This window comes from Strongylocentrotus purpuratus, unplaced genomic scaffold, assembly GCF_000002235.5.
Source record: "Strongylocentrotus purpuratus isolate Spur 01 unplaced genomic scaffold, Spur_5.0 spur5_contig_844, whole genome shotgun sequence".
In the NCBI taxonomy this organism is placed as follows: domain Eukaryota; kingdom Metazoa; phylum Echinodermata; class Echinoidea; order Camarodonta; family Strongylocentrotidae; genus Strongylocentrotus; species Strongylocentrotus purpuratus.
Window position 1 is genome coordinate 656,867 of NW_022145551.1, and position 27,666 is coordinate 684,532.

The window sequence follows — 27,666 nt, forward strand, 5'->3', positions numbered from 1 at the left end:
CTACCTGTTTCATTTAATATGTACTGTACAGTCTTTTTATTCACTTGATGCTTCAACTGGAAAGAGCTAGACCTGATGCAACAGCCCTTTTTGGTTCAGAATTTACCTTGTAATGTGGGTTTATTGCCGTTTGGTCTACAACCAGTTCGTCTACTACCCAATTGGTCTATTCCCATATGGTCTTCACCCTGCATGTCTACTATCCACATGGTTTAATAATCATTTTGGTATATTGCCGTTTGGTCTACAACCAGTTCGTCTACTACCCAATTGGTCTATTCCCATATGGTCTTCACCCTGCATGTCTACTATCCACATGGTTTAATAATCATTTTGGTATATTGCCGTTTGGTCTACAACCAGGTCGTCTACTACCCAATTGGTCTATTCCCATATGGTCTTCACCCTGCATGTCTACTATCCACATGGTTTAATAATCATTTTGGTATATTGCCGTTTGGTCTACAACCAGGTCGTCTACTACCTAATTGGTCTATTCCCATATGGTCTACACCCATCCAGTATACTTATGCACATCTAATAACCATTTAATCATAAATAATGACAATCTTCATCAAATGATTATTAGACCTTATGGATGGTAGATGAAATGGGCATTAGACAATCTGGGACTAAATGAACAATAGACCAAATGGGTTGTAGACTCATTGGGGAATAGACTAAATGACTATTAGCCTAACTGGTCATTAGACCAAATAACAAGTAGACCAAGTGATTATTAGACCATGTGGATAGGATGGGCTGGGTGTAGACCAAACAGCGTTTCGTCTTTAATTTGTACATCTATTTCATATCAAAGCGAGGGGGTGTTTTGTAGTACAAAACATGTCCCAATATGTATTTTCAATATTAAAAAGTAATCAACTTTTCAATATTATACAGCTTTCCTACAACACAACAAAGATAAGTCACTCATCATGTTAAAATTGAAAGATCATGTTTGTATTCTGTAAATATTTAATGTTGGTGTAAACGTTGATCTTGTTTTCTTTTTAATTGGTTTATTTTTAGCATTTTCTTTGTTGTAAGCATTCCTTATGATTATCACACGTACATGTAAGCAGATAACTACTATAACATTTCTCAGATGTTAGTTAATATTTGTATTCTGTACGGCCTGAACCATTATTTGGATAGGTTTATAGACTTTGTAGGAGTATGTTGTGGTAAAGCTCAATCATTATCAAATCAATTTTTCTGAAAATGAGAGTGAAAAAAAATTCTATTTACCCATTGTTTGTTTTTATCCCTCTGATACAAAAACAAGGTATGAAAGATATATTGAGTAATATTCTTTTGAAACATTTCATTTCCCAATTGAACGCTGTACACTTGACATGACGCCATCTTATTCAGTGTGAAAATTTATGACAATTTTCTGTTGTACACAATAAAACAATTTTTTGAATTTTGTACACAAAGAAAGATGTATCCTTTTGTGTTCAGTAAAAGACATTCTTAATTAATGCAACTTTAATTAATGGGAGATATTCAGTATTAGGTTTATCTATGCTTAAATTATTTTAATAGGATGTGTTATGGTGTATAGTACATTATTCCCTTGACTCGCGATCCAAGTGTAATGTTCGAATCCCAGCCTACGCTAACATCCTTTGGCAAGACATTAATAAAGACTTGCCTCTCTCAATCCAGGTGTAAATGGGTTCCTGGTAAATGCTGGGGTAGTAGCAATTGTTGGGCCCTGGGAAGAACAGCATTAATGTTGAGGCTTTGCTGATTATACACAATTTTTATGTTAATGTTTTTTTTTGAGAAAGTTGTATTGGAGATGTGGATTGAGAGTAGATCTTGAGAGAAACAAGGATCAATTGAATTTACTGACAGGGAGATGAATATCACGAGTGGTGAAAAGAATGTTGAAGCTTTGGACGGAAGTAGTACAGATATGGAATTTAATGAAACTGAAGGAGCAAAAAGAAAGGATAATCTATCCAATAATCAGAGATAACATTCATGAGGGGAATGTGTATACAGCCGAAAAGTGTAACAAAAAGTAAGGAGAAAAATAGAGGGGGGGGGGGGGTGATGAAGAGAAATTCTAAAGCAGAGGACAGGTCAGAAAAAATGGAATGAGAGCAAAGAAGATCTGATTTGAAAAAGTTACTTTTTTGCACACGTTGAGCACCAGGACGAGGAGCGAAGGTGTCCTCCTTCTTACTCTTCTTCTTCTCCTACTTCTTTCTTTTTCTCCTTCACCTCCTACTTCTCCTTTGTCTTCATCTCCTTCTTCTTCTCCTAAACTTTCTCCTCTTTCTCCTCCTTCTTCCTCAGAGCAACACAAACAGTATCGGCCTTAAAAATAGTTTTAGAGACTCGAGGCTGGTCCTCTTTTGTAAATTTTTAGCACGTTTTAGCGCAGTGTCCATCAATCATCTTCCATCCACCTTTCTTTCACCCATCACACACCCCAGGCTTGCACACATCGTCACCACTTCCATTCTTACAATTTCTCTTTCTACTTCCCCAAACTTCTCACCCCATACCCCAAAGAAATATGGAGTATGTAAAACCCAGAAAAGTTTTTGTTTTTTCTTCTTCATGGTAATACCCACTGAGAGTTTAATGCCAGCCTCCTTCGATCTATTTCAAATATTAATTGTGATGAAGATCATTATATATCCACCGATTGTTAAATATTGACCAAATTATACATTTGTTACTGGAAAGTGTATTTACATGATACATGTGGAAAAATACTATGGAGAAATCATGCCATGGTCAAGTGGTTAAATCATCAGACTGTCGATCATAAGGTCCGCGGTTCAAGACCCACTGCGGCACTTATGTCCTTTGGCAAGACATTGATCTACATTTGCCACACCCAACCCAGGTGATGTAAACGGGTACCTGGTAGGAATTAATTCTTTGAAATGCTAGAGCGCCGCAATGGCAGCACAGCTAAAGCCGGGGTAATAATCTCCAAGTTTGAAAGCGCTTAGTGATTGTAATTAGTGTTACATAAAAACGGAGTATTATTATTATTATAACTTAATTTACTTTTAGGGTTAACTACATTGAGGACACATTTCTACAAAAAGCAAATAATTTGAAACAAACTGTATAGTGATTCATGGAAATATGGACTTTTAATATTTACTTACCATATGAAATATATACAAATGAGATGATAAGTACTTTTATATATATATATATAGTTTCATGGACAAAAATGAAATCAGTATAATCTAAGACCTCACCACAAAACGGCAACATATATACAAATACAATTCTCTGTGTACAAAGGCTAAAAAAATATCCTACAAAAACAATACAATTTTTGGTGAAGTTTTTCATTTACATCACTTTGCAGTAATATACATTAAATATATTACTGAAGGAATATATTCCAATGATAGTATTTCCCCACGAAATGGTGAAACTATGTTGCTCTCTCTCTCATGCTCTTGACAATTACATAAATTATGATAAATTATAATTTTTTGATCACAATTTGTTCTTCAGCCAGGCTATTTCAGAATAGTCAATTATCAGATATATCATGGAATATACACATGTATTCTTTTATAAAGATGTGAATTATCTTGAATAGAAAGGACTCCCTACCATTATTTGTTAATTTTGTACAAATAAAATTAAAAATTTAATTAAATAACTGTATGAAATTCATAAGAATGGACGATCAATTCATTATATTTAATATACAACTGTACAATAAATAATTATATAATATTATGATATTTGATGAGACTGATCTCGAAGTAAAAATACATAGTTGTTTGATCATACTATCTGTAACAAAGTGAGACACTTGAACGTAGTGTAAATCATTCCTCCTAACCCATTCTTATCTTTTAATATACGATTTAAAGTCCCACTATTTCTCTTTCGATTTATAAATATTATATTCCAGTTCTCTTTCTCTCTCTTTCTCATTGTGACATTAACCACTTTGCCAGTCATTAATATATATCTATAACAACAATTAATAACAAAAATCTGTATTTATCATATAAAAATTTAAAAAGAATGAATTTGCAGCATGCATGATTCTCATTTCGTAAAGCTTTCATTTCTTCCTTACAATTTTTGGCCTTGAAAACATATGGTGCATATTTTAACAATCTTGTTTACATAGGAACACATCTGCCCAATCGAAACTGGTCTTGTCCTAATTCAGTAGATAGCTACTGGTAGCCTATTTCTGGTGTATACCTTAATCAGGCTTGCTAAAACCCTGATAGCAAATGGACACTTACTGATTACCAAGAGGTGTTCCTTTGAAGAAAAAAACCCAGCATATTACATGTGACAGATTTAGGCTAAGACGACTAAAATACTTTACCATACTAAAAAAAAACATCGCCTCACAAGAATAAAAAATCTGTAGTATAAAAATAAGCTGCTTTTGAATTTACATGAAATTGGCTTACTATATTAAGTTCACAAATCCCATACAAATAAATACATCAACATTGGGTATATCCATTCACCAAAACAAAGCCCAAACTCTCTCTCTTTCAAAGAAAATATACTCATGATGAAAATGAAGCTATTTGATTGTCACTCAGTATCTTCTGATTTTTACACATGATTCTGACAGCTACCAGGATTACCTTCCTCCGACATAATCAACAATAAACCCTCATAATGTAGGTTTGTTATGACACTCAAGATATCTCTCGCTAAAAATGAAAGGTAGCAATTTATGAAATTGATTACAGATATTCTTAAAATCTTACTCATTCATGACCAATTACCGTACTGTCTTACAAAAACATGTATTTAAACAAATTTATTTTATATGCGCTAACCTCGGGATATTCCTCAAAATCAGGCATTCTGCTTTAAAGCCTGTCTGCACTACTTGCGCCCTCTATATAGGCACACAACGCCTAAGAGGTACCTGTTGGTCCCCCATAATCCCTTTTTCTTATGTTAATTGAGAGCTGATTTGATGAGATAACCACCTGTCAGTGACCACGCAGGGACGTATCCCTCCTGGTCAAACTAGTGCAGACATGCTTTAAACAAGGAAGCACTGTTACCTCTCACTCTTTGATCAGTTCCTACATTATATAAAGGCAGTTTCATCTCGGCATAAGCTGCGCAAGAAACTCTTCGTACGATATATTCCCATCCATGTTTTCATCCACCTCACTGACGATGTGGTAGAAGTCTTCCTCTGCGATGTTGACCTTCATGTTGGCAAGGATACGTCTGAACTCCGGTATGCTCAGGTGACCGTCCCCGTTGAGGTCGGCTTTCTTGAAAGCACGTCGTATGCTACGCCAATCACCAAGGATCTAGAAGCATTTAAGAAGACAAGACAGACAATTTAGTCATGTATGCTACATAAGTATTTTGTGTAATCATGCTTTTATACGGGATGAATTTACAAACTTACAATGTCTCGTTAATTAGATAATATTTTTAAGAGGCTCTCAAAACTCTCCTATTAAATAAATATCATTAACTTTAGCAACTTGTACGTTAATTTTTATGAAGTAGTCACGTAGACCAATGCTTTATATATTTGTTCAATATCATTAAAGTTTGTACATGCCTGTCTCTATTGACTAATGGAACAACATATGCGTTGCGACATTTCAAAGTTAATATATTACTTTACCAAATAAACTACAATGCATGCAGAATCCCATTTCCATTACGCTTAACATTTAAAAAACAAATTATGTACAGTCGCATTTGCTCTCTCAAAATGCGACTTTAATGAAAGTACAAGAACAATGAGGACTATCCTGAAAAGCACTATATAAGAACGAGCTATTATTATTATTATTATTATTAAAAAATTGTAAGGGTATTTTCTCACTTTCAAATTTACCTTTTTATACTTACAAGAGGAGAATAAGAACATTTGAAAGCCATAATTATTGTCATCAATCTTTCAAGGTTACTGCACAATTAAACAAAATTATTGATTATTTCTATTACCTTTCTGCCAATCTTATCAAATGTCTCTGTCACTGTCACTTCTTCTGGACCCTTCGATGTCTGGTGCTGAAAAAGAGGTGGGACAGAGGAGATTAATTATTAGGAAACGTGATTTAAAGAGATACTGGAAAGAAACCTTTCTGAGCAAATTCAAATAAATGTTTTATTTCATTTATGAAGAAGGAATTCCACAGATAACATATTCTCTTTTACAGACCTGTCAGAATGTTTTCAGTGACATATGATTGTACTCATTATGTTTAAGTACAAGTCCACTCCAAAAATAACTTACTTTCAATAGAAGCAGAAAAATCAGACAAACCAATCAAACAAAATTTGAGCAAAATCAGATAACTAATACAAAAGTTAGGAATTTTTGAAAAAGTATGTAAAACTATGAACCAATAGAAATCACTACACAAATTGCCAATTTGGTTATCACTATGTCGCGTCATGTCCTCACTATTTATCAATTGCTTTACATAGTTTAATCCCATTAATTTCCCTTTTTATCCCCCAAAACTTGATTTCCCCATGCCTTTGCCCAGGTATCCTAGAGGATGGTTGTCGTAGGGGTTAGTTGTCTGGGGGTAGTTGTCGTAGGGGGTAGTCGTCCTAGGGGGTAGTCGTCCGGGGGTAGTTGTCCGGATGATAGTTGTCCGGATGGTAGTTGTCGTAGGGGGTAGTCGTCCTAGGGGGTAGTTGTCCCGGGGTAGTTGTCCTAGGGGTTAGTTGACTGGGGGTGGTTATCCGGAGGGTGGATGTCCAAGGGGTAGGTGTCCTAGAACCAAATACACAACTAGATGAACTTACTGTTATCTTATGGAAGTTTCTATGGTATGCCTGTCCCCCATGCTGTGCTGGCTTCTTGCTCTCAGAAAACAGACGCAGAAAGTCTATGTAATGGAAACTGAAATGGAAAGATAAAGAAATTCATGAAAACATCCAGAAAATGTATGTTTACGAATAGGAAATAACCAAGAAAATAGTAAAAAGACTCAAAAAGTCTATGTAATTGAAGCTGAAATGAAAGATAAATAATAAATTCATGAAAACTTTCAGAATGTATGTTTACAAATAGGAAATAACCAAGAAAACAATAAATAATACAAATATATTACTGTAGTCAAGTTAAAAACAATTAAGGAAAGTGTCTAAAACTGACATGTTCGTTATTTTTGCATGCAGATAGGACATAAACAGCAAGAAAGACATGCTGCTCTTTTAAGTTATTCAACTTAGAACTTCATAATATGCTTTTCTGATATATTAACATAGTTTACTATAAAACCACAAAAACATGGCAACACATGCAAACATGAAAGTTTCAAACTGTAAAATTAATGAATCTCGATTCACGATGCTGAAATTTGGCAAATCTCAAATTTAATGCTTCAGAAATGTTTAGATCAACATGAATTAATAATTCAACTAAATGTAACCAGAGGAAAGGACTGTCATATCTCATAATGAATGCTTACTTTCCAGTTTGGTGATGATCAAAACTCATAGTTAATCTCTCAAGCTCTCTGGGTGTTAACCGGAACTGAAACCTTTGTGCCAGTCTCTGCAAATCAAATTTGAAAAGAAAAAAAACAGTGTTCAATAGTTTTTCTGATTAAACATTAGAAAATGAGTGCAGGAAATAATGGTAAAAGTACTGACAGAAATTTAAAGGTATCAACTGTTACTACTATTTATTTCCTCTTCTTTTCCTTCCTCTTTCTTTCTTTTCCTTTCTCATCCATTCATCCCTATTGTGATGGTAATACTAATAATGATACAGTGGTATCCCTGCAAAACTATAGGCATCCCTCCATTACCCCCCCCCCCCTCAGGCAACTAACCCCTTTTGTCTGTGCTTCATATGCAATTTGTTTTTATTTGTCAAAACATTATAGAATTCAGCTATTCAATAACTAATGCCTTTATCATCTCCATGTGATACATGTAGATGAACATTTCTCTGTTACCTGAAAATCTGGAGTGGAGATTGTGGCATAGCCCTGTGGATCCAGTGATTTCAGTCTTTCCTTTAGACCATTCCAGTTACTGACAACCTGGTTAAAAAAAATTCATAGAAAAAGCTCAACCATCAATTCACGCTCTTTCATGACAAAGTATGGTCAATTCTTCTTTTCCTAATAGTGTTATTTGAATTCTCTTCCCTCCCCCACCCATCAATGTCTTTTCCATTTATTTAATCCTCTTCTTCTTGCTACTACAGGAATATAATCCCAATCGTGGTAGGGCCGAATTGTTTCATAAGACCATGTTAGCAGTATGTAAAGCCTATAATACAAACATTATTAATAATAATAATAGTGGGTTCTTGTATAGCGCTCATGTCTGTCTGACTTGACAAATCCCGGCGCTCAACAATTATCACCACAGCTTTAGCATGGCTGCCGTCATTTCGTCCTAGCATTTCACTGAATAAATTCCTGCCAGGTACCCTTTTGAATCACCTGGGTTGAGAGTGGCAAATGTAGACTAATGTCTTGCCAAAGGACATTAGTGCCGCAGTTGGAAAAGGATAAGGCAAGAATTCTTTGAAAATTTTCGGTACATAAAAAATAAATGGACTTGAACCGCAGACCTTGTGATACCCAGTACAGTGACGTATCCACTCGACCACAACACTTCTACATCATCCATACATCCTTTCATATGATGCAATACTTATAGAATTTAGCAATAATTTATTACTATTAACTATATTAAACTATATCTTATTTTATATTCTATGTCTATACCAAAATGTTATTATTATTATTTTGTATTATTATTATTATTATTATGTATGAGAGTTGTTTCAATAAATACTTTTTCTTTTTTAATTAATTATTTTTTTTAATTAATTTTTTTTAAATTTCCACTTACATCTGGTCTGATTTTCTCTACCACTGTTGAGACCGGTATCTTGTAGAGTTCCATCATCTCCTTCATCTCAGAGCTATTCCTGACTGGAGGAGGTTGGTTACCGGCCTTAGCTCTTCTTAGAGATGCTTCCTTATCTGAGGGAGATAGTGAAGAGATATTGACTGCTATGAGAGGCATCGCTGTTTCTCTACCGGCTCTCGGGGACGTTACATCCTGATATTACCCCAAGGCGCGCCAGGGCAGGCGGAGCGCCAAGGGGTATAGTGGTATAGTGCACTGTATCATGGATGGCGTCACAGTGTAGCACATCTTTCTTATTGGAAACATCATAGCAATTTTATGTTTGGTCACATGATGCTATGTTGACCAATCACTTCATTAATCAAAAATTTATAATAAAGAATATTGCATGGTCTCTATGATGCAGACAGCACCAAGACTCACAGTTAATACAGTGGATATGCATAGCTAAGAACTGGTAATCAGTGGGATGGTTACAATTGTATCTTGACAATACTTTTTATTATATTATTGAAGGAAACTATAGTAAAGAGAGGAAGATAACCCATATTGGTACATGTAAGTCAACGTTATTAAATTATCATATATTATATTTCACCCCATGGCAGTTAATTTGTTAAAGTAAGCACATATTCAACAAATCGATCTTCTGATATAGGCAATACTCATAGTCAGAAGATTATAACAGTTGTAATGTGACCGAAAGCCTCACTTTGTGAATGCACAAATACATGTCATCAAATCTCTCAAAAATAGCACTATGAAATACCACCACATACTGCATTTTTGGGGTGTAAATATAGAAGATAAAAAAGTTACCTGCAATTGGTTGTCTCTTTGTTCTATGCAGGAAGAAATCAAACAGCTCAGCATAATGGACGAGTCCATCCCGAGCGATATCCATGGCTTTCCATAGCTCCTGGAGCTCAGAAGGGTGAAGAGCTATTCCCATACTGTATAGAGAACAAAATCAAATGGATCGTGTTATTGGGAGAACATTGATGAGCTACTCAAAACTATCTCTCTGTTTTTACCGTATGTATGATATCGGTATAAGCGTATGTTTATCTGTTAGGTCTTGCATGAGACATCCTGAGCCATACCTGTTATACAAATTTTTACTTTGATTGTCTATTTTCCACTAGCGTGATGAAAAACAATTTTATGATATTTTACTGTGTAGGCCTAATATGATCTGAATGTATTGATGTTTGTAATATTTACAGAAACAAATACATTATTACTCATTAGTTTATATGTGTAGTAATAATGATAATAAATGATAATAGTGCGTTCTTGTATAATGCTCATTTCTGTCTGACTTGGCACTCTTAGCGCTCCACAATTAGTACCCTGGCTTTAGCATTGCTGCCATTGTGGCGCTCAAGTATGTGAAGAAATTTCTTCCTGCCAGGTACCCATTGACCTAACTTGGGTGGAGTGTGGCAAACGGATTAATGTCTTGCCAAAGGACATTAGTGCTGAGGGGAGACTCGAACCACTAACCATGTGATCCACAGTGCGGTGTTGTATCCATTAGACCAGAGCACCTCCACAAATTATACATTATTACTACTACGTCATTACTCAGAAACAAAAGTTCAATGTGAAAATCATCCTACAAGTCTGTGAAGTTTGTTTTAGAAACTAGTTTTAGCAGTTTTAGCAGTGGCCATGATGATAAAATATGATTGATCTATAAGGCCTAAAAAAAAGACGTTGTATTGCCCTTAAGGTGCCAAAACATTTTTTCTTAACTTTTCTTTCTCCCTCTTTGGGCTGATATTTCTCAGTTTTGAAATGCTTTCATATTTTTTTCACTAAAAATCGGTAAAAAAATAAAAACTTTTTTGAAAAGCAGACCGTAGATTTACAAGATTTGGGGGTCGGTCTCAAAGGGCAATACAACATCATTTTATAAAGGCCTAGTTGCGGTACATTCTTGACTTACTCTGAAAGCCATTTATAAAATTGTGTCTTTGACAGTCGACCGGTGTACTTGGGATCAAGTCTGTTGTAAGAGTCTTGAACCGTGTACCCTTTCTTCTTCAGCTGGATCTCCACCTCTGCTGCTATCTGTAGCACAATTGATTACAAATATATTTTATTCTTCATCTTGCAACAAAAAAACAAATACTGAAGGATATCGTAAAAATTTAATGGCATGGCTTTTCACATTACATAATAAATTACAGTTCCTTTTTTATTTTACATCTTGTAATGGGTAGCATTGTCATAAACAAACATTTCAATAATATCTAAAATAAAACTCAAATGTACAAAATGCCCAGGAATGTAACAGAGAAAAAGAATTTTTCAGATTGGCAAGCTTACAGGTTGTGAGGGGAATATCCCTCTTCAAACATGAAGATTCATATTACAAACTCAAATGGTATTCAAATGAAATGCTAATTGATTGTGATGATATTCATCTGCGATAATTTTGCAATGCTTACAAGACATGTGATGGGATCTCATTTATCAGCTGACTTTGAAGTTGTGCAATTACTAAGTGTCAAACTATGAATAAGGCTAAGGCTAAAAAATATCAATAGGAGTAATACAATTTAATGGTGTATTTAAAACTGATATTTACCTCAGACACAGGTTTATATCTGCCCTCCATTTTCTTAGTTTTCCCTCCACCAATCACAGGCCTGGATGTCTCCATAGCTTCCTCCTGATTGGCTGCTGATTGAGCAAGCCACGCCCCCATCTCGTCCTCCTGGTCCTCTCCATCGGGTGATTCCTGGACCCTATAGATGTCGGGTGGACTGGTCTCGTGCTGATTGTTCTGGACTTTGGGCTGGGTTTGAAATGGTATAAACCTGGGAAAGAATAAAGGAAACATTTAAAGCCACACTGTCCTACTTGTAGCTACACGCTCCCTCTATATAGAAAACAATGCCTAATCGGTGACCATTGGTCCCCCATGATCCTCTTTTTCTTATGTTAATTGAGAGCTGAGTTGATGAGATAGCCACCTGTCAGTGACCACGCTGTGTGGTCTCATCCCTCCTATAAACTAGTACAGATAAGCTTTAAGTAACAATAGATCACTCATTTTTATCATGGGTTCACATCCCACTGCTGCCACCAATATGTGTTTAATTTAATTTAATTTATAACTTCCACATTTCATTAAAAAAATATGCAAACACAGAATAATGTACATTATAAAATAAAATGGAATACATACATCAAGTGACAAAAATACAACAAAAAAAAAAAAAAAAAAAATCAGACTTGATGGTCTTTCATTGTGCGACCTTTTCATTGTGCATCGCTAGAGATAAGCATGCTCTTACGTACATGCATTGTCTCTTTGGATCCAGAAGGGTGTAAACTCTGCATACAATTTTATGAGCCTTCTGGCTCTATAACAACAATTCATAGCATTATACAGAATTACACAATCACCCCTAAATATCCCCTGATAATTTGAACACAAATATATTCCTCTCTGTCCATGATAATACTCCTGAAGTGCATTGATTTATGCTCCACAAATGGCTTTGTTACCCCTCTTGTAAAGAATGTTTTGTCTGTTTGGAGCCAGTAGGGCATGAACTTGTATCCTTTGATACAGGGGTAATGCACTTCTGGCTCTGAACCGACAATTTCCCCCTGTATACCAATGAATGTACTGTTTGTGCATATTTAACTAAATATTACATAACTTTCATGAACATGTATCCACTAATAGGCTGGGATCTGTATTGGTGGATTTCAAAATAATTCTTCACAAATCAACATTATCTGTTCATGCCCTGAATGGCTTATTAATAATAATAATAATAATCTGTTTTTTTATATAGCGCTCAATAAACCGATCCAACGATGTGCCTAAGCGCTTTACAGATATATTATTACCCCGGTCATCGGATTCAGGCTTACCCGCACACTGAAGTTGATAATTCCTTTTTCAAAAGAAATTTGAGTTGTGTGAACAAGTGATTTAGTATCTGATCGAGGCCTGTTTCATAAAACTTGTTATCTATAACAAATGCTAAATTTCTATGACAAATTTGCTCCAATCAGATGCCTTGATTTCAGTAGCTTTTAACAGTAGCTTGTAACTTGTTATTGATATCAAGTTTTATGAAACAGGGCCCTGCATGGTGACGATTTTTTTTACATACCTCCTCCTGTTGAAGACAGTCAGGAATTGTGAGTACTGAACCAGTCCGTCTTCCTGGCCGTACTCATAGAGGATCTCATTGAACTGGTCTTTGCTCATGCGAATGTTGAACACCTTCTCTACGGTGTCTTTGAAATCTCGCTGGGTGAGAAGTCCTAGATTGTAAACATCAAGGGATCTAAAAAAGCAAGAACAAAATGTGTGATGTGATGCGTCAGTTGTAAACATAATGGAGAGGTCCGAGGTAAAAAATAAGTAAATCTAAGTTGATGGGCTATTGCCCATTGATAAAAAAATCTTCTTAAACTATGAAGTCCCTCAAAAATTGACATTAGTCTTAAGTCAAATGATAGCTTGTACTTTCTTTATTTGCAGTCACATAAAATAATAACATCTTTACCATTATCATAGCAAAGGCATAAAGACGTACTTCTAAGTGGATTTTCTAATAAAAGAACTGAGTAGTACTATTATTATTATTACGTCCCTGATATGCCACTGATATAACATCCCTTGATTCCCTAAGTTTACATATCATATCATTCATGGAAATAGTGCTCTATATTCTCAATAATAATAATTTAAATTTAAGTGCCTGTTTCAGATTTGGGCAAAATAATCAGGCCCAAAATTAAAGTGAACAATAAAAGTAGAATTGAATCTGGAGCAAAATCCACAGGAAGGGTTAAACATTCAATGAGATTCGATCAGCTGAATAAGGAATGAAAGAACGATTGATAAGTACTTTTTCTTCCATCTAACAGAGTATTGTTGTACTATACTGGGGTGTGCAGGTGGACCAATACACCAGGGTTTCCCCCTATACAAATAGTGCAGTGCGTTCTTAACGTGCAAAGGTGGTGACTCTCCACTACATGGGGCCTCCATTTAACATCCTATCCGAGGGACGGATACTTACTTGAACATTCCTAGCAGACTGAGGAAGTCTTTATGGATGAGTTCTACCAGCTTGGCCTCTGCTTCATCCACACACAGATAACCCTGAGGGGTGTTCAGTCGAGTATTGAACCTGGAATTTAAATAATGGCAAGAATAACATTTACTAAATAGGTATGTCTTGTATAATTAATATACAGCGGAACCTGTCTATAAAGACTCCCCAAAGGAGACAAGAAAAGTGGTCTTTATAGACAGGTGGTCTTTATGTACAGGTTCCTTAAGTACATGTACATGTTTCAATAAGAAGTCATATTCAATGAAAACAAAAAATGTGATCTTTGTGGACAGGTGGTCTTTCTATACAGGTGGTCACTAAAGCAGGTTTGACTGTTACATTACATTACTACCAAAGATCCATTTTATGATCGCTTTTTTAAAAATCTTTCGAAATTACACCAACAATATTAATAATTATACAGTGCATTTCAAGGAATATTCTTACCAGGAAGCCACTTACAATGTACTAAACATGGATAAAGAATGGCAGATGCTGTCAAAAAGCATTACTGGGGTTCCCAAGTCAAGTTTTAAACCACCTAACAACGCATCTAGATTGAAAAAGTGATACACAATTACTGATTTCAAAGGAGAAATAAAGAGACTGAAAATGAAATTCTTGTTTGATTTGCATTCATCATCATTGTGTGATTACCAATAGCTGAGAGGGGGTTCACTCTGCAAATGCCTCTTGTTCTTTACTCATCGTGATCTGAGAAAGTTTTCTATCTCAAGTTCTTCTTTTAATAATGTATACTCACTTGTGACTAGAGTCCATGATAATCCTATGAGCAATACCATTAGCTGATCTCATCATATACTTCAGAAGAAAGTCCCTGTACATCACTCGACCATCTTTTCTCCTCAATCCACATCTACAGATAAAATAAGAAATTATTGCAATCATCACGAATACATATTTATTGGGTATTTATTGCAAACAGCCTGAACAGGTATATACTGAAACAGTGATTAAAGCATAAGGCATTTCTTTTGTCAACACGTGCTTTACATCAATGCTTGTACAATTCATTTCAGGCACTTTGTATTTGTTTCTACCCCCTGAAAGTGAACCTCGCATTCAAAGGTTAAAAGTTTGAGTAATTAGTAACTTCATGACTGCTTGGAATTGATAGAAGTATCTTCATTTCATTATTTAGTTTATGCTATAAATCTGCTCTCACAAATGACTACTGCTGCACGTACATCTATCATCCATCTCTGTTGCTGATGATACTACTGCTGCTGCTACCACTGCTACCTGTGCTTGCTACTGCTACTGCTACTACTACTACTACTACTACTACTACTACTACTACTACTACTACTACTACTACTATCACTATCACTATCACTATCACCACCACCACCACCACCACCACCACCACCACCACCACCACCATCACAACCACCACCACCACCGTCACCACCATCGCCACCACCACCACCACCACCACCACCACTACTACCACTACTAAAATACATCAATGAAATCTAGAATGTATTGTACCTTTCCATCATCATCTCTGCATCCACATACTGCATCTTAATCCCATAGTCACAAAGAACCTTCTTGAACTGTTCTATACCAAGGAGACCATTCCCTGTGTTATCTGCCATCTGGAATGAAGCCATTAAGTTGTTGAAAGGTTGCTCCAGCTGAAAAAAAGAAAAAGAAAAGAAAGAATTTTATTAAAGGCATCGTTTAACAATGTTAAATCTGAGATGCATGGCCCTACGTGCTACCAGTGTCTGTGATATGGTGTAATATTGAAGCCCTAAAAAAATTGCGCTTCAAAATGATCAAGAAGTGCCTCAAAAAAGTAAAAAATCTTTGAGTGACCGGTTTTACCATACTCGTTTTCCCCAATAGAGTGTAGTGTTATGAGAACCGTTTGGCAAACGCAAAATTTGGTTTCGATTTCCAATCATAAATATCTTGATAATCAGACAGGCGATCGGCTTGTGAAAGCCATGGGTTCCTGACTGACCTAAAGGTTTTCAATTATCATTGCAGTAGAACTAAATCCAGGATTTTGTTTCAAAATCTGAGACAAAGTTACCAGATCCCTTTAATGAAGATACATATATGATGATTTTTTTCTTCAATCTACAATACATTGACAGGTGTGCTGTATGATCGGCTCATAAAAGAGCGTGTCCGAAAAGGCAAGTTGTCTCACCGTGAAGTGTCTGCTGGTCGAACCAAAGATGGTGGGTCTGAAACCAAGGCAGATGACTGAAGCCTGCATTGTCTGCTAATGACTAACGTGCCCCTTCCATTTCTAAATGCAGGGTACATTACAGTGGAAAACACTCAGTTCCTTAGACAAAACTTTAAATGGAGTCCTCGTGTAGGGGAGAATCACTACCTTTGCACGATAAGAACACACTTCGCAATTCCTATAAGAGTAGGGAGAATCCTGATGTAGTGGTCCATGTTACTATATGTTACTACTGACATTTAAAAACCAAAGACAAAATCACTGCTGGAATCGAAAATACAAATTAGACCTACTTTTCTTATGATGAAACTGACGACATCAGCTGACAGTGCTCTTGCAGGACCCATTCGACTGTTCGATTGTCTGCCATTAGAGGGCGGTGTTGGGATCCTTGGAGATTCAGGAAAGTCCAACTCTTCTTCCTCTTGGATCCTTGGCTGCAAAGGAAAAAAAGAACAAAAAGTTGATGTAAGTATGAGGTTTAAAGACGCATAGTAGTGGGCTCGCATGGGAAATTTGACACCATTCGGGTGTTTATCCAATAACAGGTGTTGTCAATCACCAGGATTAGCCTTCAGTTTTACGACCAGCAGGCCTTATGCAATGCTCTGCATTTCCATCAATTGACCCATATGGTTTGCTGTGTGCGAGACTTGTACACCCATTGAAGGGGAGTCACTCATCAGTTTCCATGTGCAGAAGGCCATAATTCGCTGACACCAGACTTGGTGGATAAAAATCATTAACGTGTGTACAGATATTAGGTCTGCACACAGCCAACCCGTAGGCAAATCGAGAAATACCCCCTCGTCTCTCGGAGATCTCCGGGTGAAGGAAAAGTGAGATAATGACTTTACCATGTGGGGGAATGGGTGGAAAACAACGTTACGTAAGGTTCTAATTATGGTGATTGACAGCACCTCTTATTGGAGAGCTAACTACTGAGTGTCTTTAATGGTATATCCACTAAGTCTGGTGTCAGCAAATTATGACCTATTGCACATTGAAACTGATGACCATCTCCTTTTAAGATTATTGACAGAACACTGAAGAAACTATTTTAAACTTAAATTATGTGGGACATTATATATAAAAAGTTAGATCAAACACAATCCCCAAACTGGACATAGCTTTTCTTAAAACCACATACTGTCACATATTGTGGACTAGTTTGATATTCAGAGGTGCGATTACTGACAAAATGCAATCAAATGACTTGTAATCCAATCAAATTCAGTCAAACCTGCTTTAGTGACCACCTGCTTACAAAGACCACATTTTTTGTTTCCCTTGAAATGGTTTATTGTAACATGTACTAAAGGAACCTGTCTACAAAGACCACTTTTTGTGTTTTCCTTGGGCGGCCGCTATAGACAGGTTTGACTGTATATTGTTCTTTACTTTGTCAGTATGGATTAAGCTGGGAAGCATTTTTACAAATAAAACTCACTGTTGAAGGCAACTGAGAGTACTTCTGCCGTCTAGATGGAGGCGCTGTTCTAGCTCGTGGGTTATAGCGACCATTGCCATCTAATCCAAGTTGTATGAAGAACCATGCACTATCTAAGGCTCCTGTATTCTCAATGTCATACCTAAGAAAAAGAGACAATATCCAAATTAGTATAATTGGTATTATTTAAACGAATGATAAAGTGAATGAAAATAAAGCCCCCCCCCCCCCCCCCCCCTCTAAAAAAAATTAAGCAAAATAGTTTAAAAAAAATATATATAATAATAATGATATGGATATTTATGTACCGCCGGTATCCGCCAGGCTCCGACGCTCGTGGCGCTGTACATATTACAATCACATTATTATAATATATCTTTAAAATATCTCAGTTGGGAACTACAATATTCATGGAACATAAAAACATATTAGAAATGAAATGGGAGAGAAGACCCTCTGAAAATGAAATGCAAAAAGGGATCATTATTGACAAGAAATCTACTGATATGTTTTAGAAGGTCTATATTATCCCCAAGAAACGACAGTTACTTCCATGGTGAGGTTTATCAGAAAGAAATGTATTTCATGCCCATTTCGTTAATTGAAGACTAAGCATATTCAGTTAAAAGTTCACATATAAAACTATAATGTGATGGTTGAGAAGGGGTAAAGTAATTAACTAGTCTTTTCCCGATAGCGTGGGTTCATAGCCCACCGCTGCCACCAGTACATTAACACATTCAGGGTTTGCAACCGACAGCACTGAACAAATTAAGGAGAGACAATCTGTCCAACAAAAGTTATAGCTGTCCATTTAAATTTAAAGCGGGACTGCACTACTTGTAGCTACTTGCGCCCTCTAGCTATACAGCCAACAATGTCTAGAGGTACGTGTTGATTCCCCCATGGTCCGCTTTTCCTTATGTTAATAAACAGAGAGCTGATTTGATGAGATAACCACCTGCCAGTGACCACACAGGGAGGTCTAATCCCTCCTGGCCAAACTAGTGCAGATAGGCTTTAAAGGTACTATGTCCCTTTTGCAGCCAACCTCAAATTCTGTAGAACTTTGCAGGAATTATGAATATGTCATGTATGTCCTATCTGTGAAAAATGTTAACGTTAGCAGTGTCCTCATATTCAAATTATGCAAGGAAACCCATTTACTTGCTAGACTTCACTGTCAGACACTATTGAGTGACTGACTGGCTTTTTTTCTTCTTTGGTAATAACAAACATGAAAAGAGTTGTAAAGGGTACATGAGCATTTGTCTACATCAATAACCCACTTCTTGTGATGACCAAGATTAAACTGATTGAATCTTTGCGCAGCATTAAACGTATGACCATTCGGTACAATTGTCTGAAAATCAAGACTATTACTTTTGGGCTCTATAGCCCTAAAGTAGATTTGACACTAATAGTCGTTATTTTCCCACTTGAAGACATTTTCAAGCCCCACCTTTTTTAGGGAAGTTCTAAATTAGTATTATCTTTCAAATGCAGTTGGAAATTAACTTTTCCATTTTTGGGGTCTGCAAATGGGACATAGTACCTTTATAATGCATTACTGACTTAAAAAGGTGATGGCAAAGAAGATTTGGAGTTAAAATGACAGCAACTGAATACCATGACAAACCACATGAGGGTTGCATGACACAGAGTAGAGTGTAATGTCAAAAAGAATATCTATCTAAGTAGTGCAGTCCCGCTTTAAATCAAGTCAGAAACTGACCTTATATTCTGATTACCATTGAATTTACCTTCCATACCTTTTTGACCCCTCCAATTTTTAATTATTTCATACATGTTTTTGTAGTTTTTTGTCTTTATATTGTGTTTATCGCTGTATTTTGTGATATCTTTAACTAATATATACTCATTAATATAAATTATAATATTCAGGGGAACTTTTTTAAACAAGGCCACCATGGGTTTTCCTTTGTGCTCCTATTTCATTTGAAGTTATTGTATAAACTGAACATTCTTTGTATGTATATATACTTGTATGTTTATTTGCATTTGCTGTGTTTTTTATGAAAATGAAATGAATAAACGAATAAAAGAACGAACCTAGACCATAATTTTGTCATCTCCTCATCATCAAGATGCCCTCCTAAGAGAGCCAAACATTCTTGGAGCTGAAGACCAAGAACTGTTCCTCCTGGTTCAAAGCAGGATGGTGCAAGGTACTTCCTAATGTCAAAATCACTGGAGAAATAAAAGAGAATACAAAAGTAAGGATTCATACACACAACTTCATTTACAAAGCATAAATATAGAATGTACATTTAAAGATATCAAGATGTGGTAAAAATGCATTACATTTTGGCCACAGTACTTTCAAGAACTAATAGTAATTTCAAGATGCAAAATATGTAAATAGCTTAAGAGTTCTAAGGAAATGTCAATGACAAATAATATTGAATACATAGAGAGCCCATGAGGCTGATACTTCAATACGGTTTAAAACAACAAATATGATATGTTTAGTGCATCAGACTTCATGCAGAGCATTATAAGCTTTACTGCCACTCTTTTCAAGAACAAAAGGAATACAAGTTGTAAAGACTATTAGACGAAAATGTGATTGACCTGTCATTACCTGACATGATATCAGAGTAATACATGTACCTCATGGGACTTGGAGATAATGCAGCCCACGTCTATCTTTAAAGCCATTTCATTATTACCTGTGCTTGCATTTCTCTTTCAGCAATGCATTGCCGTATACTGCGGTACATTTCTGATGAGGAAGAGCCCGGTCTTTATCTCTGAGGTGTTCCTCCGGGTGTAACTTACGCCTCTCGGCCGCCACCCTCTTTTTTGCAACGGGACTCAACCACTCCCGCTGAACAACCTGATATCAAACACAATTGCAGAAGTTTTGTTAATGCTACATGGATGCAATACATCTACATTTGCCACTCTCCACCCAGGTAGTTTGCTCAGCATTGTGAGCATCTGTAAAATGTCACCTGGCTAGAATGCTCCCTAGGAAGTGAAGAATGTGCATACAATGTGTGCGGGCAAGCCAGAATCCAAAGACCAGGGTAATGATATTTATGTAAAGTACTTAAGAGACATGATTGATTTATTAAACGCTATATAAGAGTGAGAATATTATTATTATCAACTTTGTGAAATGACATAGACTTATTCCCTTCTGACTCTAAGCTGAGAGAGAGAGTACAAGAACAAGGAACTGTGAATACACCATGGGAGTTACAGTGTGTATTCTTTGAAAAGAAATTTGTTATCTTCCAAACTATACATGTTCATACATTGTATACACTCTTGTAATCTGTCTGTTTGCTTGGAGCCAGAAGGACGTTAACCCATATACACTGTACTCACAGAGTTAATACCCTTCTGGCTCAACAAGACAAAATCAAATAGAGAATTCAGTTGAAACTGTATTAGACTGTTAGGACATGATGTTTACGTGTGTGTGACTGTGTGTAACGGTATGTCCTGCCCAAAACTGTATCTCATATTACATGCACAAAAAGAATCTTCAGTATTCTTTAATTCAAGTTAATATAAAAAAAAAAGAAAAATGAACTTACCTCTGTATCTCTAAAGCATGCAATAAAATCATCAAATGTAAGAGTGTCATCTCTCTCCAGCCCAAGTCTGTACAAGAAAAGAAGTATTGATTATATAACTGTTGAGCAATTAAAGCCATCAGAAAGGGGGAAATGTATCTTGCAGAGCACGGTATATTAACACTCATATTGTTGCAGAAACATCATATCAAATATACATTCAAATTAACCACAACCCATAACTTAAAAAGAAGTTATGTTTTAGAAACTGTATATAACATAGATGCAATTATACATGTACAAGCACATTCTCAAGATTTCACTGAAAAGCCTTGATGTTGTACGGTCTTTCAACTGCAGGTAATCTTGATATGTAAAAATTATTCCAACATTAGGCCTAAAATAAAAACTTGTTGTATTTCCCTTTGCGACCGACCCAAAAATCTGAAAATCTACGGTCGGCATTTAAAACCGTTTTTTTAGATTCGTTTATTATTAATGAATAAAAAAATATGTATTTTGTTTGTTGGAATAAATGGGATATAAATGCATAAAATCAAATCATTCCCAAATTCTCACTCATCTTCTGCCCTAGTTTCAAAATCCTACTAGCGTAAACATCTCAATCAAAACAACATTGCAATCCATGGATTATTAGGTGAAAAAGATATGAATGGAATGATGACGCTGAAACACATGTATTAAAGCATTACAAACTGAGAAATATCAGCCAAAGAGGGCAGAAAAAAAAGGAAAAAAAAGATTTAAAAAACTGAAAAATATCAGCCCAAAGAGGGCAACAAAAAAAAAGTTTAAAAAAAACAAACTTTTCTGACCGACCGACCCATGTTTTTGCACCCAAAGGGCAATACAACAAATTTTTATTTTAGGCCTTACTATGCACCAAGAATCATATTTTATTGGAAACTGGATATCATTCAGCTTATGGCTGCCATATTTAGTCATTCAATCAGTCTTACCTGTGCAAAAGCCTTGCTACATCTTCATGAGTGATGTAACCAATAAGAGGGTAGAGAATCTGACCCATTGCACTCTTTGACACGCGACCTTTGCCCTGAGGGTCATGACCTTTGAACATCTGACGAAGGCCATGGAAACCTGAGACAAGTTTGACCCGTAGAACCTGAATCAGCTGTGAAAAATGAAATCAAAGAGCGATATTGCATCATTAAAGGGAAATCCAACCTTAATAACAAACAACTCTAAAAGAAAGCAGAAAGATCAGCGAAGCAGGCTGTGAAGGTTAGAAATAAATCTGACAAAAATAAGAAAGTTATGATTTTTAGAATTGTAGTCACTATACATATGGGAACTTCAGATAGGCTGAATTGGTAATGTCACTAAAACTGTAGGTGTACCGGTATTCATAAAGCAAGATATTTACTTTCAACATGCCCATGTCCATGAAACAAATGCTATGTACTTTCTTTCTAACATTAACTGTTGTTTAAAGCTTTTAACAACTTCTTTCTAAAAAAATTCTAAAAAGTTTGTGAATTTTACTTCTCATTGCTACATTGTGTACACATGATACAGATACATGTCCAATCTCCAGTTTTACAATTGTTTTTAATTTGTATTGGGCCCATCTTAAAAAAGTATTGGATACATTACGTTTTCAAAAACATTTATTTTTAAAATTCTTGCAGAAATATGTCTCAAATGACATCGTCTTTCACATTATGATAACATTTAAATGAAATGTTGCCATAAACTTTAGAGGACTGGACAATTGTAAATATGAAAAACATTGTGAGCATTCCCATAGCAATGTTGCCAAAGGGTATTTGCATGCCCCTCTTCTGAATTGTCCTCACTGCTGCTCATATTGTAACCGGTGTAAATACCATTCATCCTCGTTCAGAGAGCACAGAAGGCTCACAAAGCATTTGATGACCACCCTTTTCAAAGTGGGAAGAAAGCTTTTATTGACCGTTCTGTCATATGAATAGCATAGCACGACCCAATTAATTGTTTGGCATTTATTGATTTTTGTCTCTCCTTGACAATTCCCCTTAAGGTCCAGTGGGTGGCATATACTCAAGAATAAAATGGCATTTGATTTTGTTGGCCACTTGTCTACAACTGTAGCAGAGACGCTTTTTTTCTTTTCTCTTTGTTTATTGCAAGTTTTGCAACACTTTGTTGATTAAATTAATGTCTTGTTTAGCACTTTCAAAATTGTAAGACAAAATCTATCTAATTTGCTTCATATCTTGCAGTAGATTTACATAAAACGTAAAATGGATTGTATTGTCACATCTTGCAAATTCATACAATTTTATATCACTTCTTGCATTTATGTGGAATTTTAATTCATTTATTGATTTTCTATCATGGTTTTATTGCAATACTGTAGCCTTGTATGGTCCCTTCTTGTTCAAGGGCATAATGTAATTACATTCACTCAGCAGACAATAGGAACTTTTTGATTTGCACATCAACATAGTGGACTGCTACGTGTGACATCCTTTTAAGGCATTGCTAGTGCCTTAAAAGGACGTCACATGTAGCAGTCCACTATGTCGACGTGCAAATCGAAAAGTACCTAATCATGATATTTTCTGGGAGATAATTCGTCGCTGTTTTCACGAAGTGACGGTAGTGAAAAAAAATTGCATTCACTTTGCGTTACGATTTTCCTCACTACCGTCACTTCGTGAAAACAAGGACGAATTGTTGCTCCAATTTTGACCTCACTCATGCATGTTTAGCAGTAGTATCAAATATACAAGTTTCCATCGAGTAAGCCCACTACAAATATAATGTTTTGCGTTCAAGCAGTTTTCCAGCACTTGGCTGTAATTAACTAATATTTATCCCTGCTTGTAATATCAAGCCATTAGCAATTAATGACAATTTTCAAGTGTCCCGGTCGAGCAAAGTGCAATTTATAAAAATTGAACATCAACTTTTGCAAAGCTCTTGGGAAGAGTCAAATGAAACTGCTGTGCATATTAAAGGCCGGTTCAGTGACACCCCACTAATGCGCATGTTATAAAAAATGAACACATGGGATCATATCAATGATCTCAGACTTACATGTATGACAGTTTTATGAGACAAACTGCTGCACTGCCCTCTAAAGCAGATGTTGTAACTTAACTAACCCCGACAGTCGTCAGAATATATTACTGTATACATCTGTGAATGTGACCCCTCTAGGAAAACAAAAACTATTGTTCAAAATCACTACCTATTCAAACTTTTTTTTTTGCAATTCATTTTTCTCAAAACATTTACCCCTACAGATAACAAGGTCTATACTGCACAAAGTCCAGACTAAGGATGGAAAAAAAAGGGTACTGGTAACCTAAATCCGTGTTAATATACTAAACATTTCCTTGTTGTAAGTCTACTTGACACCCAAATGAAATGCATCTCCCACCTCAATTTTCTCACTTTTTGGGGGTCAAGCATGTATGCAGCAATATATTTAACTGTTCCCCTCCCCCTGCCCCCCCCCCCCCCCCCTCTCTCCCTCTGGCGTTCTTTGGGTACCAACCTCATCCGGATTTCTTGAGTATTTTGTGAGAAATTCAGCACTGCTCGGTACCTTGGCTGACTTAGCTCGTCTTTCTCCCGGCCCCTGCTCATGTGCTAAAGAAACAAAACAAAACAAAACTACTTGATATTCCAACCTTTTTAATAATTACATTTCTGATTTTCTTGATGATGATTATTACTGGAAAAAAAGAAGAAAATTAACCACAAATGTTCGGTTCAATAAGTAAAATTGTTCACGCTTATATAACGTTTGTATGATAATGCCTCATACTTTTTTTTCTCTATCTCTCTCTCTCTCTCTCTCTCTCTCTCTCTCTCTCTCTCTCTACTATTAAAGGTAAAGACCAGTAATGGTCATGCGATTGCATTGTGAAAGAAACGTTGTGGAATCGATCAGAAAAGGTTGATCATCTAGCATCTAGCATCTGCAAGGTTCTGGAACCATCAAAATGATAAGGAATTTGGCCCATTCTTCGTAAAGTTACAAGCACTATACACAGAAAGATGTATATGGGACTACCCTATCTCTCTCACCAGACCATGAGAGAAATAAATTTACCAAATATATGAATTAGTAGGCGGTTTCCCGGCAAATTTTTTATCATCATGTATTAGTCAAAACATATTCTTTCACATGATTGGTAATGAGAGCTTCCATTTCATTTTTTGAAATTGGGGCGTTGCCAATACTGGTCTTTACCTTTAAAAGCCAGAAGGGCTTTAAGGCCATATCTGTTTTTCTTTCATGTAGACCTTCGCTTGCCTGTATATGGTTAATTTTGTGATGCTTACTTTTTATTGCAGTTAGAATTACATGGGGTTAGTGATTTTATTAGAAGCATATGGTTTTCAAAATGTATCATAATATCAATTAGGCCTATATCTACAATGTATATTATATGAGATCTGAATATTCATGAAATGTTCATGGTGCGGTGTCATATTATTTATAAATATATGAATTTCACAAAGGTAGTGTTAAATTATTGGGCCAAATTCACAAAGGAGGTTTGTTGACAAACCTAGGTGTATGTGAATTAGGGCTCATATATTTGTTTATATCATCATTTTATTCTATTCTAAAATCAATCTTTAACATTCATCTCTTCTCTTGTATCTAGCGGGCAGCCCACTAATTATATAATTATTAATTACACATAAATACTACTGTTATTTACAAAATATGGGCATATTATATCAATCTTAACAAATTAGAGTGGCCATCGTGCCATTATTATATTCTATTCCAAGCTTGAAAGTTAACTTTCACCTCATGTAAAAATCACTCAGGGAATTCAGAATTTGTTGGTTAACTTCATAGCATGCAATGTCTTTTTTTAAATAATGTATTACCATTAACATTACCTGGAGGCCATGTCATCATTCTTGAATGTTTTTGCTTCTTTGATCGTTTATTTTCTTTCCCTCCATCCTTCTGCAAAGGAGGTAGATTATGGTCTGGCTCATCCCACGCATGGAGACCGACTACAGAAGCTCGACCTGCCTGAGCTAGAGGCGGAGTCCTCGCCTCTCTCCCGCTGGAGTTCTGACGGGGTCGGGGACTCATCACGGAATCTGGACGATTGGATCCAGTAACATTCATTGATTTTCGGTCCCCAAGTCGAGACATGGGGTGCTCGATGTTCGGAAGATTTTGTTTCTTGAAACCAGAGGCATTCCGTTGGTTGCTCACTATTCCTGTCGCCATTTCTGCAATATTTATTTACTTCAGTATATCCGTGAAATTTGCAAATCAAAGCAAGCGATCTTCCTTCGCTCCAGCTCCACACACCCGATCGCGCGTTTCCGTTTTACACCCTGCCCTAGGCTTTTCGGCAAGAAATTACACGAAACATGCTGTATCCGAAGTCTAAGTTTGTTTATATCGACGTCAAGAATAGCGAAGCCAAAGCTTATGTACAATTTCAATTGGGGATGCGAGGGTCTTCTTGTTCAAGACGGTTTTCCCGATATATTATTGTTTTGTTATCGCTGGGCTAAATTTTGCGAGCTGATCACGCATCCTCACGCTCTTAGAGTATTGCGTATTAATGGATAAAAATTAATGATACGACTAGGAAGATCAACTAATATAGAGAGTTAGCTAGCGCTACGTGACGTTTTCAGAGTTCTGGTGGTGTGCAGAGCGCCGAGGCAAGATGTGGACGACTAGACTCCGAATACCAGTCGGTTTGTAAAATTTTATTGGAGAAAAGCCTAGGGCAGGGTGTAAAACGGAAACGCGACGCGCCGAGGTATTCGTATCACAAAAACCACATTTTACATCTAATCACGCTAAAATTATACTCTCCTTTGCCTTCTTATTTGACGATATCTCCCGATCTATCCCTTATTTGTCAAATATTCTTGTCTTCCACGTTCATTACAAAATATCTACGATAAGAGGTGTGTATAATTGGAAGTTAACGATATATCTCACCGCTGTGGTAAATATTTACTGTAAAACACATAAATCCGCTTACATAGGGCTTGCACGTTCAATAAACGAAGCTTAGCGGCTCGGCCTCCTCCACAAAGAAAATCGCGAAGAAGCGTGGACTCTTCCATTCCTTGAAGGGAAATCAAGTATAGAAATATATCTAATTTACAAAACCCCTTCAATAAATTCTCAATAATATTAAGATTTAACATCAAAATAATTATAATTTTACACTAAATTTCCTTTAATTTAAAATTTCAATACTCTTATGGTGATACAGGCCATAAAGTTCCGTATTAGTTTATTGTTTACCCTACTTTAAAATGAACTAGTCTTGTTGTCACTTGGTAACCAAAGTGGCAACGCCAGACGTATATATAAGCACGTGTATGTTTAGACACAGCGACAGGTGAATGTCGTTCAAGGGGGTGGGGTAGAGGTGTGTAAAGAGTAAATGGTATTTTCTACACACTTTCATGGCCACGCCTTGACATTTCGTAAATATCGACCGCTAA

At 36.2% G+C, this 27,666-nt stretch overlaps 1 protein-coding gene across 1 annotated transcript; it reads right to left on the bottom strand.

Annotated features, from left to right (window-relative positions):
• Positions 1 to 3,102: 3,102 nt before the first annotated feature.
• On the bottom strand, positions 3,103 to 27,268 carry LOC764291 (EF-hand calcium-binding domain-containing protein 6). The gene is made up of 22 exons (XM_001200546.4): positions 26,960 to 27,268; positions 26,077 to 26,507; positions 24,710 to 24,804; positions 22,164 to 22,336; positions 21,205 to 21,271; positions 20,329 to 20,495; positions 19,709 to 19,846; positions 17,636 to 17,777; positions 16,479 to 16,622; positions 15,471 to 15,619; positions 14,722 to 14,835; positions 13,923 to 14,033; positions 13,005 to 13,181; positions 11,459 to 11,690; positions 10,814 to 10,938; positions 9,682 to 9,815; positions 8,842 to 8,975; positions 7,932 to 8,018; positions 7,440 to 7,525; positions 6,772 to 6,868; positions 5,959 to 6,024; positions 3,103 to 5,306 (listed from the first exon to the last, which is right to left on the bottom strand). Exons 2-22 carry the CDS (start codon positions 26,417 to 26,419, stop codon positions 5,091 to 5,093), a joined length of 2,997 nt encoding a protein of 998 aa, XP_001200546.3. The 5' UTR covers positions 26,420 to 26,507; positions 26,960 to 27,268; the 3' UTR covers positions 3,103 to 5,090.
• Between the last annotated feature and the right edge of the window lie 398 nt (positions 27,269 to 27,666).

Excerpts from the sequence above, each read along its gene's own strand:
- LOC764291 (XM_001200546.4), bottom strand. The coding sequence starts at position 26,419 with ATGGCGACAGGAATAGTGAGCAACCAACGGAATGCCTCTGGTTTCAAG. Across the intron at positions 13,182-13,922 it reads AGTCTGCTAGGAATGTTCAA|ATCCCTTGATGTTTACAATC; the intron begins GTAAGTATCCGT and ends TTGCTTTTTTAG. Across the intron at positions 6,869-7,439 it reads GATCATCACCAAACTGGAAA|TTTCCATTACATAGACTTTC; the intron begins GTAAGCATTCAT and ends TTTCCATTTCAG.